The sequence below is a fragment of the Letharia columbiana genome, assembly GCF_014066305.1.
Source record: "Letharia columbiana isolate WasteWater2 chromosome Unknown Sc0000017_s0, whole genome shotgun sequence".
Classification (NCBI taxonomy): Eukaryota; Fungi; Ascomycota; class Lecanoromycetes; order Lecanorales; family Parmeliaceae; genus Letharia; species Letharia columbiana.
Window position 1 is genome coordinate 292,427 of NW_023501057.1, and position 12,328 is coordinate 304,754.

At 49.4% G+C, this 12,328-nt stretch overlaps 5 protein-coding genes across 5 annotated transcripts; 4 read left to right on the forward strand and 1 right to left on the reverse strand.

Moving 5' to 3' along the window:
* Window positions 1-447: 447 nt before the first annotated feature.
* Window positions 448-4,884, forward strand: HO173_005982 (uncharacterized protein; the record flags this gene model as incomplete). Its single annotated transcript, XM_037307894.1, has 7 exons — window positions 448-484; window positions 619-1,534; window positions 2,552-3,112; window positions 3,161-3,611; window positions 3,675-3,844; window positions 3,981-4,670; window positions 4,839-4,884. The coding sequence occupies 7 exons, from the start codon at window positions 448-450 to the stop codon at window positions 4,882-4,884; spliced, it is 2,871 nt and encodes a 956-aa protein (XP_037165154.1).
* A 765-nt stretch (window positions 4,885-5,649) lies between these two features.
* HO173_005983 (uncharacterized protein) lies at window positions 5,650-7,176 on the reverse strand (the record flags this gene model as incomplete). Its single annotated transcript, XM_037307895.1, has 4 exons — window positions 5,650-5,983; window positions 6,040-6,092; window positions 6,130-6,577; window positions 7,169-7,176. The coding sequence occupies 4 exons, from the start codon at window positions 7,174-7,176 to the stop codon at window positions 5,650-5,652; spliced, it is 843 nt and encodes a 280-aa protein (XP_037165155.1).
* Window positions 7,177-7,674: 498 nt separating this feature from the next.
* Window positions 7,675-7,962, forward strand: HO173_005984 (uncharacterized protein; the record flags this gene model as incomplete). Its single annotated transcript, XM_037307896.1, has 1 exon — window positions 7,675-7,962. One exon carries the CDS (start codon window positions 7,675-7,677, stop codon window positions 7,960-7,962), a length of 288 nt encoding a protein of 95 aa, XP_037165156.1.
* Window positions 7,963-9,647: 1,685 nt separating this feature from the next.
* HO173_005985 (uncharacterized protein) lies at window positions 9,648-10,631 on the forward strand (the record flags this gene model as incomplete). Its single annotated transcript, XM_037307897.1, has 1 exon — window positions 9,648-10,631. One exon carries the CDS (start codon window positions 9,648-9,650, stop codon window positions 10,629-10,631), a length of 984 nt encoding a protein of 327 aa, XP_037165157.1.
* Window positions 10,632-11,432: 801 nt separating this feature from the next.
* HO173_005986 (uncharacterized protein) lies at window positions 11,433-12,249 on the forward strand (the record flags this gene model as incomplete). The annotated part of the gene is made up of 2 exons (XM_037307898.1): window positions 11,433-12,152; window positions 12,229-12,249. 2 exons carry the CDS (start codon window positions 11,433-11,435, stop codon window positions 12,247-12,249), a joined length of 741 nt encoding a protein of 246 aa, XP_037165158.1.
* Between the last annotated feature and the right edge of the window lie 79 nt (window positions 12,250-12,328).

A 12,328-nucleotide genomic window follows, 5' to 3' on the forward strand; every position in this document is an offset into this window, starting at 1 on the left:
AGCGAGTTTGGGGAGGGCTTTGAAAAGTGATTCGGATTCCTTAGGGGCAGGGAGAGGTTTCTGGTCAAGGATTGCTCATGAGATTGCTGTTATGGTCTCATCTATTTCTACTACTAGTCTCTATAGTATTCATAAGCGATTGCTTTCGTCTCTATAAGCCCGCGTACTCACTTGGGTAAGGCAATAGGCATATGATTGTTCTTGTTTCTTTCGAGCATTTGTGCAATTTTTCATTTGTTTTCTCTCTGGAAAGTCCTGTTCGAGGTAGCTTTTGTCATGATCTCACAATTGTTTTTGGCTCAGAAAGTCATATCCCGTTTTAGAGCTACATGTTCGTGGGAATGTGACTGGAGAAGTTGATGGTTTGATATATTATTAGAGGGATTGAGGTCGTGGGAATGTGACTGGAGAAGTTGATGGTTTGATATATTATTAGAGGGATTGAGGATGAGAACAGCGGCACCAATTTCGCTGCAGGAGCATTGTTAGTCATTCAAAAGCCTATGACTGGACCGTTCTTTCTCCAGCGCATTGAAATCGACTTTGCCAGCGATCTTAATTGGCCCCTTGTCCAAAACCGTGTCGAGCTGTCAAAGGTGTCTTGAGGTTTGATCCTAGACCATGGTCTGGCTCCTGGTCTCTGGAATGCAATTTCGGATGTCAATGCTGTAGTCTCCATCGATAATGTGAGTCTAGAGGTTGCTGGCCAGCTCTCGGTAGGTGATGTGTCGTCCACCAATCTCCGCGTTCGTGCAGGAGCTCGAAGCGGAATAGCGCCAGAGGATGCCCTCAATCGATTCATTGGTGCAGGCACAGGTGCTCAATTTGAGCTTCCTTCCACCGCGACACTGCCGGATGAAGACAAGGATCCGTTTGAAGCAGTTTTGACACTGCAAAAAGACGCATCAGGATGGTATCTTGAGAACGCGAGCGCCACATTGTTCTGGCAGCAGCAATACTGGTATTCGATTGATGGCATCAACATCTCTCTACAAGAACTCTACTTCGAATTCATTGCCAAGCGCGAATTAGCGCCAGCCAACGAGAACCCTTCAGATATGCCATTGGCATTCAGCGCCGCATTCGGCGGTTCCATCACGCTTTACAACATTCCTATGGCAGTCGTCATCACCTATCAGTCCAAGATTACTACTACTGTGTTGACTTGCACAGTCGACGATGATGCGAGCATCTGCCTTCAAGATATCGCTGCGGACTCTTTACTAAACCCCACCCCAGACCCCACTAAAACCCCAACTCCCCACGATCTGAACCAAGAGGCACAAATAAACCAGGTCCCTGGCAGTGTGCCAGTAGACCTGACCTGTTGCTCTTCTCATATCTGGGGTACACAGCGATTCTGCATCTTAATTTTCACTGCCTCAGAACCGGCTCAATTGCAATTGAAAGCAAACTTTGAGTTGGACTGGCAGGTCACGTCGCAGCTGACCATCACCGGTATGGGAACCTATTTTGACATCACCAACCCGACATCTTCCGACAAGTCATCCGTCATCAAAGGATATGCTTATGGGTCAGTCTCATAGCGAATGCTGTCAACATCTTTGCCAAGCAGTTGGCACCACTTACTTCTTTGCTCTACTTGCTCATTAGAAAAATAGCTCACGGCTCTTGGTGCAGCCAAGTCTATTGTGCGAGCTGCACTAGACAAGATATCTGGCAAAGATGATTATCATTCTTCTGGGGATCCTCGACTGCCCAAGACGACCCCAGCAGCAACGTAGCTGACGCCAACCCTCTCACTAAGCCTAGCTTGGTAGTAGGGGGGATATTGTTGTCTCCAGGCCCAAGGGGTCAAAATGTCAACCTCGTGGTCTACCTTAAAGACAAATTCCGAAACTACTTGCAACCATTTGACGCCTCTCAGCTGAAATTAAGCATCAGTGTGCCTAACGGAACGTGGGAGAACGTGGTACTTGGTTGGTCCGATATCTCAAACGGTGTGCAGGCCTCTTTCCCAAGGCCTTCTCTAGAGGGTTAGACGGTACTTAAGTATTTCGGAGAGGTCCCACCGATTGAAAGCGATTTTCAGAACGTGATCCAAGCTCAGCCCAGTGGTTTTTCCCTAGCAAATTCAGACGTTGCGTACCCTCAAGAATCCGGATGCCTTGACCAGGGACTGGTCACGCTCACGCCCAAAGATAAGTATGGGCAGCCAAGGCTCGGCATAGGCGCTACGCCTCCTTTGAGCCTCACTTTCGTGAACCAAGGCTCTGGTCTCGCTCCATCCTACGATGCTAGCAAAGGCTTTAGCATACGCAACGACTCTCTTTCGCTGCCGTTCGCGGCGTATCCCTTTCGAAACACTTCCAGTAACACTACAAGCTATCAAATGCCAGCAGCAGGCTCGAATCCTATTCTAATTCTATTAAACCCAATCAGTCCAACTGGCCAGATCGACACTTTATTTAAAAGGGATCTGTTTTTGGTTCCTTGCGGAACACCACCTGTCACAGACGCGACGAAATGTTTCGTAGTTTGGAAGATCTTCAGCAACACTCTTTTCTGTTGATATTAATGGAAACCGCAGACGACAAGGAGGTGATTACATTCAAACAACCTTCATAGCCAATACCCCCACGATTCTCACCACTTCGATCAAAGACAATCTAGATGGATCGTACACTATAGGATTGATGATGCCAGTCGCAGCTTTTGCCTCTCAGACTCCCACGCCCCCGCTCCAAACTTCAGTCAACGGACAGCCGATCCAAGCCACGCCAATCTCATTCCCAATGTCCCCGTTACCTATGGTCTCAACTAGGGCAGATGGGCTGGGGCTTACCGACGCGATACTTGGACAAGAGGCATACTTCTCGATATCATGCTTATCTTCAAATGGGCAGCTTCCCTCTACCGGCTTCCATGACGCGTCTGTATACTTACTCCAGACTGGCACTGATGCCCCTGCGTACGTGGCCTGCACTGTATCCTCGATCAATACCGGCACTATGGATGTTAGGTACACCGTCCCAGCGGATTTGAGTGCTGGTACACATCAATGCTACATCTTCGTGAACTCAGAGCAAATCCCACAGTCATCAACAACGGTAAACGTCATGACTAGTGCTATTGATGACTTCAGCGAGGCGTACGAAATCCCTTAATACAAGCTTACGAGCCCACCCGAGCAATAGAGTGTCGTTGCAAACCCCACATTTTGGACGATAAATACGTCGCAAGACGATGTCACGACCATAACGACGCAGAACGGCGCCGCTACAGGGGCGTCCGCTCCTATAAACTTTGCGCTGAACCTACCTATGACTGACGAATGGTTCCAAAACGGCGGCTTCATGTTCACCTTCGATATCACGATCGACTCCCACACGCCCATTCAAATTGCCCCCTTCACCCAACCTACAAATCCAGTCAACATGACTTGGATCAATGGTCCGATCAATGATGACAGGGTCGTCGAAAACACTCAATCAACTATCGAATGGGAGGTAGGCGGTAATCCCATCACAGTCCCGCGGTCAGAACGCTTGTACCTTACGCCCACGGATGCTGCGACTATCTGCTACCATTATATAATTTTAGAGGACAAGTCGCAATACCTCCTCTACATTTTTCAAGCAGGCCAATATGTGACTCGGGGCTCCTAGCCGCGCACCGCGGAACTAACGTTGCTGCCAACCTTGGGCTTGAAGATCCGGCGCCTCTCGACGATTGGCTGCACAATAGGCATCTCAAATGTCACAACAGTGCCCACGCGATTCCGCACCAAACCTAGGCCAACTGCGACGGCCGACAACTTTCAGCTCGGAAACGAGGCAGCAAATGCGCTTGACGGTAATGCGAGTACATTTTGGCATTCAGAGTATTCACCAACTCTCATGCCTTTACACCACACTATTATTATCGGTCTCGAGGCTGATTGTCCTATCAGTGGTTTGACATATCAGCCTCATCAGGACGGGTTCACAAATGGCAATATTGGAAAATATTTGATCCAGCTCGGTCTCAACGGTCCAAAACTGGGATACGCCTTGTGCTACTGGTAGCTTCACTGATGATTCTTCCACCAAGGCGGTGAACTTCGCCAGCAAGAATTCACGATATGTAAAGCTTACCGCTATAACAGAAGCTGGCAATCGCGGTCCGTGCTCGAGCGCTGCAGAGATCGAAGTTTCTTACACCCAAGCATCAGGTGCCGACGTCGTTTTCTCCGAGCCTTGGGCTTCAAAGTACGTCCTCACTTTGAACAACTCTGGCACCCTAGATAGCTGTGGCTTGATCATCGACGGCACTCACCAGAGCCAATCCGACCGCTCCATCTACCAGAGTCCCATCCCGGAAAACGGCTGCAGCGTCGCCGTATACTCCCTCTCAGCCTCCAAAGCTTACGACTTCTTTGTCCCCAAACCTGGGGAACCGCCTATAATATCAGCCATTGGCTTCCAAGGGCCGTATTGGAATCCAAGTAATGGACGCTGGGTCAATTGGAGAATGTCAATTGAGGATATTGGGGCTTCGAATATGAAGCTCGATCTTACGGCCATGAATACGGTGTTGGTGGTGACGGGGAAAAATTGCGTGACTGTGTTCTCAAATGGAGTCTTTCAATTTTCGAATACGACGGCCTTTGGCCAACCCATCACGACATTGAGCCCGCCGAAACTAGTCTCTTATTGGACTGATATCACGTACGTTATTTAGGAAGAATTTCCCTCCTGAACGTATCCTATCATGAGTCACAAGACATGTCACGGCCGCGCAAAGGCTCCCACTCTGGCATTCACTCACTCACGTACAACTTGGCTCATTAGTCCATTCACTCCTTGATCGCGATTTGCTAACTATGGTCTCTTCAGGTGGCATGCTTTGAGAGTGTATCCGCCGTTGAAGCTTGCGTCTTAGGCTGGGATGGATGTCTGGGCGCCTCTATGTTGGCTTGTTCCTGGAGGCGCAAAGTATCTTTTCTATGGATCATTCGGACCCATCGGTGACGGTTGAGACGCTTTTCGCAGCTGCAGACGTACCATGTGGCCGGTCACCTGAGCTGTGCTCACGGGATTCTGCTGTGAGGGTTCATTTGTCTGTTGAGTCTTTGATCGTGCTACACACTTGTTCCCCCGCTCGCTGAGTGCTACCCGGCCACGAAACGAAACTTCTGTTTTTCTCCTTCTTTCTCTTCAAACGCGTCGTCGCTGTCCTCGCCTTTTGCTTCTTTAGTCGCTATCTTCGTGATTGATCAACGCCGAGTCCGACTATTCCCATTTATTTTGTGCCTCATGCAGCTCGCGAAACATTTTAGCCATATGTTATGAGGATCGCCTGTTAGTTGTGCGTTCTCGATCTAAAATTTGAAACACACCCTCATTTTAAAGGGGACCGGGATTATGGACCGCAATAATGAGCTAGTATACTCCATTGGGCGATATGAAGACGAGAAATAATTACAGCATGCCGACCTGATACAGATTGGTGACTATAGTAGTTGCTATATGATCATGGCAACAGCTTTCCCTGTCGAGTAATGTTTATACAGTCTCGTACTAAGGAAAAGAAAACACAAGCAAAGAAAACAAAACAAAAGAAAATAAAGATTAGTCAAATATGCCTCGACCTGTACATGTGGTTGACACGAGGGTCAGTTCCGCTCAAGGGCCATTCAAACGTAAATCAGCCAATAGATGAGCTAGCCGAGGTGCCCAGGCTCCCTGCCTTCCCACGCTCCAAATCATCCCACAACCTATCGCTGTATTTTCTTTCATCCTCGAGCGCATCCCCAGTCGGACTGACTTTGCCCCATCCAAAAGACCACGATCTGTCGGTGACGCTCTTTGGAACAACATGCTTGAAAAAAGGCTTCAGGACAGGTACGCAAGCGCAAATGAGACCCGTGTTGACCTCGATAATGCTCCAGAGGAAAGTCTCGGCGGCCAGCCACGGACGGTCTTCCGATGTGAGATCTCGCACGGCGCAGACGAAACGGACGATGGCGACGGCCCAATTCCTAAAGAATCAATCAGCTTGGGCCGCTCGAGGTGCCACGGGCTGGGACGGACTCACACAGAGCCGATCATGAAGATCACCGATACCCCAACCCTCTCCTTGCGAGATAGCTGTATTCGCCAGACCATAGGCAGTGGCAGGATAAACATGAGCATGATCCGTTATAAAGTTCAGAGAACCATAGCCGTAGTCGGCCTTGAGCGTAAAAATGCAGTGACCTGGTGTTTCGGGATCCCAGTATTTCGCAATTGGTTGGCAGCCGAATATCAGAGTCCAGAAATTGCTGAATAGGTAGCCGAACGTGACGAACATGGCAGCCCAAGTGCAGTACCGAAAGATCCTGTCGACATTGAAAATCCGCAGATACAGGAACAAGATTGACATTTTGTAGCCCAGCAGACTCGGCAAGTATGTGCAGGAAGCAATGAAGATCCATTTTTGGTATTGCTCCCTGAGGTCTCCGGGGAAGTCCCAGGCGTGCAGGCCCATTCCATAGCGGGTCGAGACGCCTAGGAGGGTGCCGTAGGCGATGCAGAAGGGTAAGGTGATCAGCGCAGCATAATCCTCCCAACCTATTGCGCGGATGATCCGGGACCTCGTATATATTCGAATTGCAACAAAGACGGTGGAGAGTATGGAACAGGCGATAGCAGTTGCAATGATTTCATTAGCCCGTGAAGGGACACCCGTCGGAACACGAGCTGCCATAGCAAAAGCACCTCTCAGTTATACAGATAGAAAATGCACCAAATCAAAAGACGGAGCAAGAATCATGGGGAAGCCCCTCAACTTGAGGCGAAAGCAGACATACCACAAAATCGAGGATGAAGTTGAGAATGGACTTATGACTGCAGGACATGTCAGCATGGGGGTGTAGCTTCAGCATACCATTGGCCACACCTTCAGCGTTGAAATCAAAATAACTATGCAATTGCTGACTACTTCGTAATGCCAGAGCCAGATGATGGTGCAATTGCTAACCTTGACGTAAAAAAGCCGTGGCCATTTGGAAATGCATAGAATTTCAAACGCCGCACGAATCAGATTCCGGAAAACCGTAGCTAGCACTACACTGCTCCGCCGTTCTCTAACCATTACAGTCTGGGTATCTGTAGCTATATATGTGGTCAGCATGACTGTTGAAATTATTCTCCTTAGTGCTTACGTTATTAATGGACACCTTCACCGGTCCATTAGACGCTGCTCAAGCGCTATGTCCACATTGGGCTAGTTCATCGACCGGGGATTCCAAGGTCAAGATCTGTCTACCTTTTGTTTTCCTCCCCCATTTGGTCCCGAATCCGTCATGGTCCACCATCTGGCACTATCGCCATCGCTAGTGCTTAACATTTCTTCCCAAAATGCCAACGGACAGTTACTTCAACGAGTATTCTCTCTTCCCTTAGAGTATCCGTAGACAACCTTCGGTGTCTCTCTTTCAATACGCTGATGACTAACGATAAGTATAAGTCTAAACAACCGCGGCTCTTTCAAGCTTACAAGAAAATCGGCTTCTTCACTGTGACCTTAAAAGACTCGAGTCAGAATAACACAATACTTTAAACACGCTAAGACTGCCTTTGACCTGAACGAAAAAACACTCAAGACTACTCAGGGAACGTTGAGAAAGCATGCCTTCAGACCTCCGGTAGATAATTTTTGGGTATATAATTCTGAACCTTTGTTGGTGAAATGAAGCTGAAAGACGGTAGCCCCGATTGCATCGAATTCTACAGCCTCGGACAGGATGATATGCTTGGCACATCAGCTCCACGCGATAACCCTGAAGTTATTGAGAGTGATTGTAAGACCTTTCAGAACTTCTTTTGTCATACGTATGGGACTACTCGCCATCTCCTCGCCCTTTTGGACAAGCACTCGGGTCTCGAGCATGGCACATTCGCCGCCCTCAGTCTTCAAGACAAGCCTTCGGGAGCTTTCTCCTCGCCTACCCAATTGCCTTTCGCAGACAGTGGGTAGTCATTGGGATCAAGCTCGTCGTTCATACCGACTTTGGCATCATAACCATTTTTCTCAACATCGTCGGTGGATTACAGATCCTTCCCCCTGAGCCGAAAACATTGACCAACATTGACGATATATTCGTCCCGAGCCAGGATGTGCTCTCACCAACCTCGGCGACATAATGGTTCAATGGAGCAGCGGAGTTTTGCGAAGCAACATGCATCGCCTGGCGACGGCACCTGGGCAGCAGGCGGGCTGAGCACGCTACAGCCCAGCATATCTGGTACGCTCAGCATCCAACGTATCCATGTGACGACTTGCGGGCAGCCATGTTATCCCCCAGCCTTTTGACGGAGAAGAAGACGACGAGGACATTTACGCACAAATTGTCATGGTGAAGAATCAGCCGAAGAGTGTAGGAGGCTTTGGAAGTACAAAAGCAGTGACGCGCTGAGGCAACGGCTAAAGTGAAGCTCTACTATGAGTGAATGAAGATGGTTTTGTGTGAAATTAAACAAGAGCAGATAGGCAATTGATCAGGAATACGTATCCACGCATTCGTCCATTAGGGCCAAATAGCATCATAGCAACAACTAGGTGGGCGGTGACCTGGCGACCATGAACTTAGGATGTTCTGGGAGCGTAAATCTCGTGACTTCAGGGCCAAATGTTGAAATCGAGCAGCCATAGCCGATTACGCGGCAGCCAATGCAAGCTCCTTGGACTAGCACCTCTCCTAACACGATGAATCCGGATAGACTCCTCCCTGCGCGTTGTCCCTGTTGTCTTTATCGTTCCCTGACTCCTTTGCTTCCTTCGTCTTCCCCGGATGCTCCCTCGGAAGTGGCCATGCTCCTTTCCAAGGATAGAAACGCTAATCGGAGATCCGAGTCTGCGCTGTATATTATGGATATGTTGGGGACGGGACGGGGCCTGCATTGCAGAAGTCATTCATAGACGGTGAACCTACTGAATGGAGGTTGTTGGAGTCCTACAATTCAGAGGCGTTACCGGAGAAGAACATGAGACTTTCCTAAAGAATTGTCATTATACATTCAGAGGAATAATATCTAAGCGTTCAATGTTTTTCATTCATTCAATATCCTTTGATAGAAAGGGCCAATTTGTTCTGGTTGATACGCACCAAAACGTGCGATCGTGGGATGCGCAGCGTACGTGTAAAGCAGCGCTCCCCCTAGCCCGATAGGGGCTAAGATTAAGGTCAACGCATATCTCTAATAGCTTGGCATGAGCAAGGATAAAAATAGGCCAAGAAGACACCCCAACCTCACCTTCGAGGGTCAGATATGAGCTGCTGTCAGATTCCCTCCTTGTCAGACAATTGAACTGATATATCGATTCCCCATCCTTACATTTTTTGACGATCACATCCAACGGGGACTTGCTGCGCAGGGTTTGACGACCTGGTGTCCAATCAAGCTACAAAGATAACATCATTAATAGCCTTATGTTCGACTATCTATGGTGTGGTCCAAATATTTGTCCATTGTAGCTATCAGCATTTATCTGACGTTATATACAAGAGCACTCTTCATTGCGCATGAAAAGTGAGATCAGACCGCGGCACGGATCTGCCGTGTTGAAGAATTGTTGACGATTCAAAGCCATTTGAAGAACACAAGTTAGGTCCCGCACCTCTTGGGTCATGAGATGAATCTAGAGAATCATCTTCGAAGACCATGTTATCGCGACCCTTTCGCCGTTTGGCCTCCACGGCCGTCTCGCCCAGACACAAACAATTAGTGGAAGACTTCTTCTACACAGCGCAAAGTGTTCCTTCGATCGTCAGAAAGCAATTCCTCGACCCAAACCAAATTCAACGTCTCAGCTTGACCCTCAACAGACCGCGGCTCTACCGAGTCGGGCAAATTCTCGAGAACGAGATTCCACTGAATGGTACGCCTCTTGCACCTGGCTACCACCTCGTCTACTTCACACCAGCCGCATTGCCAGACCACCTGGGTAGAGATGGCACAGATATCAGCTATAGTCCTGCGGAGCCGTTCACTCGACGAATGTGGGCCGGTGGTAGGATTGACTGGGTAAAGGAAAACCCGCTTCGCATTGGTGACGAGGCAATAGAGACAACGAAACTCGTTTTTGCAAAGCCCAAAGTCACGAGAGCCGGTGAGGAAGTGGTTGTTGTCGGCGTGAAGAAGACGTTTGAGAACGCGAAAGGGCTGGCACTCTTCGACAGGAGGGATTGGGTGTTCCGCACACAGCTCTCGGGACTTCCGCCATCGCATGACTACTCAGAGTCTACTGGAAGTGACGATGCTCTCCTTCCTTTACCAGACACGTCACAAAAGTCACGAGACTATTTGCAGACCGCAGTCTCACTTTTTCGATTTTCGGCGCTTACCTTCAACGCTCACAAGATACATTACTCGCGGCCCTGGTGTAGAGATGTGGAAGGTCATAGGGAAATTGTTGTGCATGGTCCATTGAACCTGATCAATATGCTAGACTTCTGGAGAGATGAGCAAGCAGACGACTTCATGATTCCACAATCCATTAGTTACCGCGCTACGGCTCCATTTTATGCGGGGGAGAAATACAGGGCGCTGTTGGAAAGAGAGACCGACACGACATCGATCAAACTTTGGGGACACAATGGGAAAGGCGACGTCAAAGTGGGCATGTTAGGTGACGTGGTGGACTAAGCGTGTTACAAACAGAGGAGGTAGTCCTTCGACATTATACTAACGGCTTGCGCTCGAGATAGAAGTAAACGCAGCGTCGTGCTAGTCAAAATCCCACGTCTCTATCAGCCCACCAAAGCAATAGCCAACTAGCTCTCGAATGCAGCTCACCTTTCGCTGCTTAGCTGCTGCAAATTCCCGCAATCCTCTCCCAAGATGATCTCGGCATCAGCCCATGCTACCATGAGACGAGAATGTCCCGATCCCGGCCCCGCTGCGACCGCGGTCCGGGGCTCCGTGTGTAACTAACAAGAGGGCAACGCTACCTCATCTATCCTGCTAAAAGGTGACTTGAGTAATATCGCGTCATGCTCTGCAACGCGTCTCCTCTTTTCCGCCCGCTTAAAACCTGTCAGATGCAAAACCTTCTCCAATACCATAGCAATGGCCCGACCAAGCCTTCTACACCACACCAAATGCCTGCCCAAGATATCCTTTGCTCAACGGCGATGCCTGAGTCTTCACGAATACCAGGCGCAACATCTTCTCGCACAGTACGAAGTCCCCATGCCGCGGGGATGGCTGGCTACGGCGCCCACCGAGGTTGCAAATCTATCGATAAGTTCGGAGGTCAGGGTGTGATCAAATCTGAAATCCTCGCTGGAGGGCGTGGAAAGGGAAGGTTTGGAAACGGATTCAAAGGCGGCGTTCGCGTGGTCTCATCGTTAGTTGATCTACCCCAAGTGCTGTCGCATCTGCATCGGTGCGAAGCCGACGCTGGATGATAATAGAGTAGACGAAGGCAAGAACATCTCGGCGAGGATGCTCGGCCAGCGCTTGTTTACAAATCAAACGCCGCCTGAAGGTCTACCCGTCGACAAGGTATACGTCGTAGAGCAATTGAGTATAGGGCACGAGTATTACCTCGCAATCATTACAGACAGAGCCAACGCCTGCCCAATACTCGTCATGTCCCAAGGCGGTGGTTCTGGTATCGAGGACCTAGCGGCCAAAGACCCGCGAGCTGTAGTCAAAGTGCCATTAGATTATACAGAAGGTGTGACGGCAGAGGCCGTATCAATGATATGTGAACGCTTGGCTTTACAGGCAGATCGTGAAACACTGACCGCCCTACTCCAACGTCTTTTCACCTCCTTCAAGGAACGCGATGCCACACTCGTAGAGATCAACCCCTTGATCCGTGAGCCCAAAACCGGACGTTTCATCTGCGCCTGTTCCAAAGTGTCCATCGATACCGCCGCATCAAAACGCCAGAGCGAAATATTCGGTCTCCGCGACCGGAATCAAGGAATGGCAGTGGAATTGGAAGCCGAGAAGCATGGTCTAGTGTACATTCAGCTTGAAGGAAACATCGGCTGTCTCGTCAACGGGGTCGGACTGGCTATGGCAACGAATGACGCTGTTGCTCATCATGGCGGAAAATGTGCAAACTTTCTCGATGGCGGAGGGCAAGCGACGAAGGAGACAATGGTCAAAGCGTTTGAGCTCAAACTGAGCGACAAAAGGGTTGATACCATCTTGGTGAATATATATGGTGGCAAGTCCGGTCAAAGTGGATTGACAGATCTGGGGAGATGCTAACGATCTCTTCCAACAGGAATTATCCGTTGCGACATGATAGCAGAATTCATCATTGCTGCCGCCCAGGACTTCAACAACATACCAATCGTTGTACGTCTTCAGGGGCCCTGGTAAAC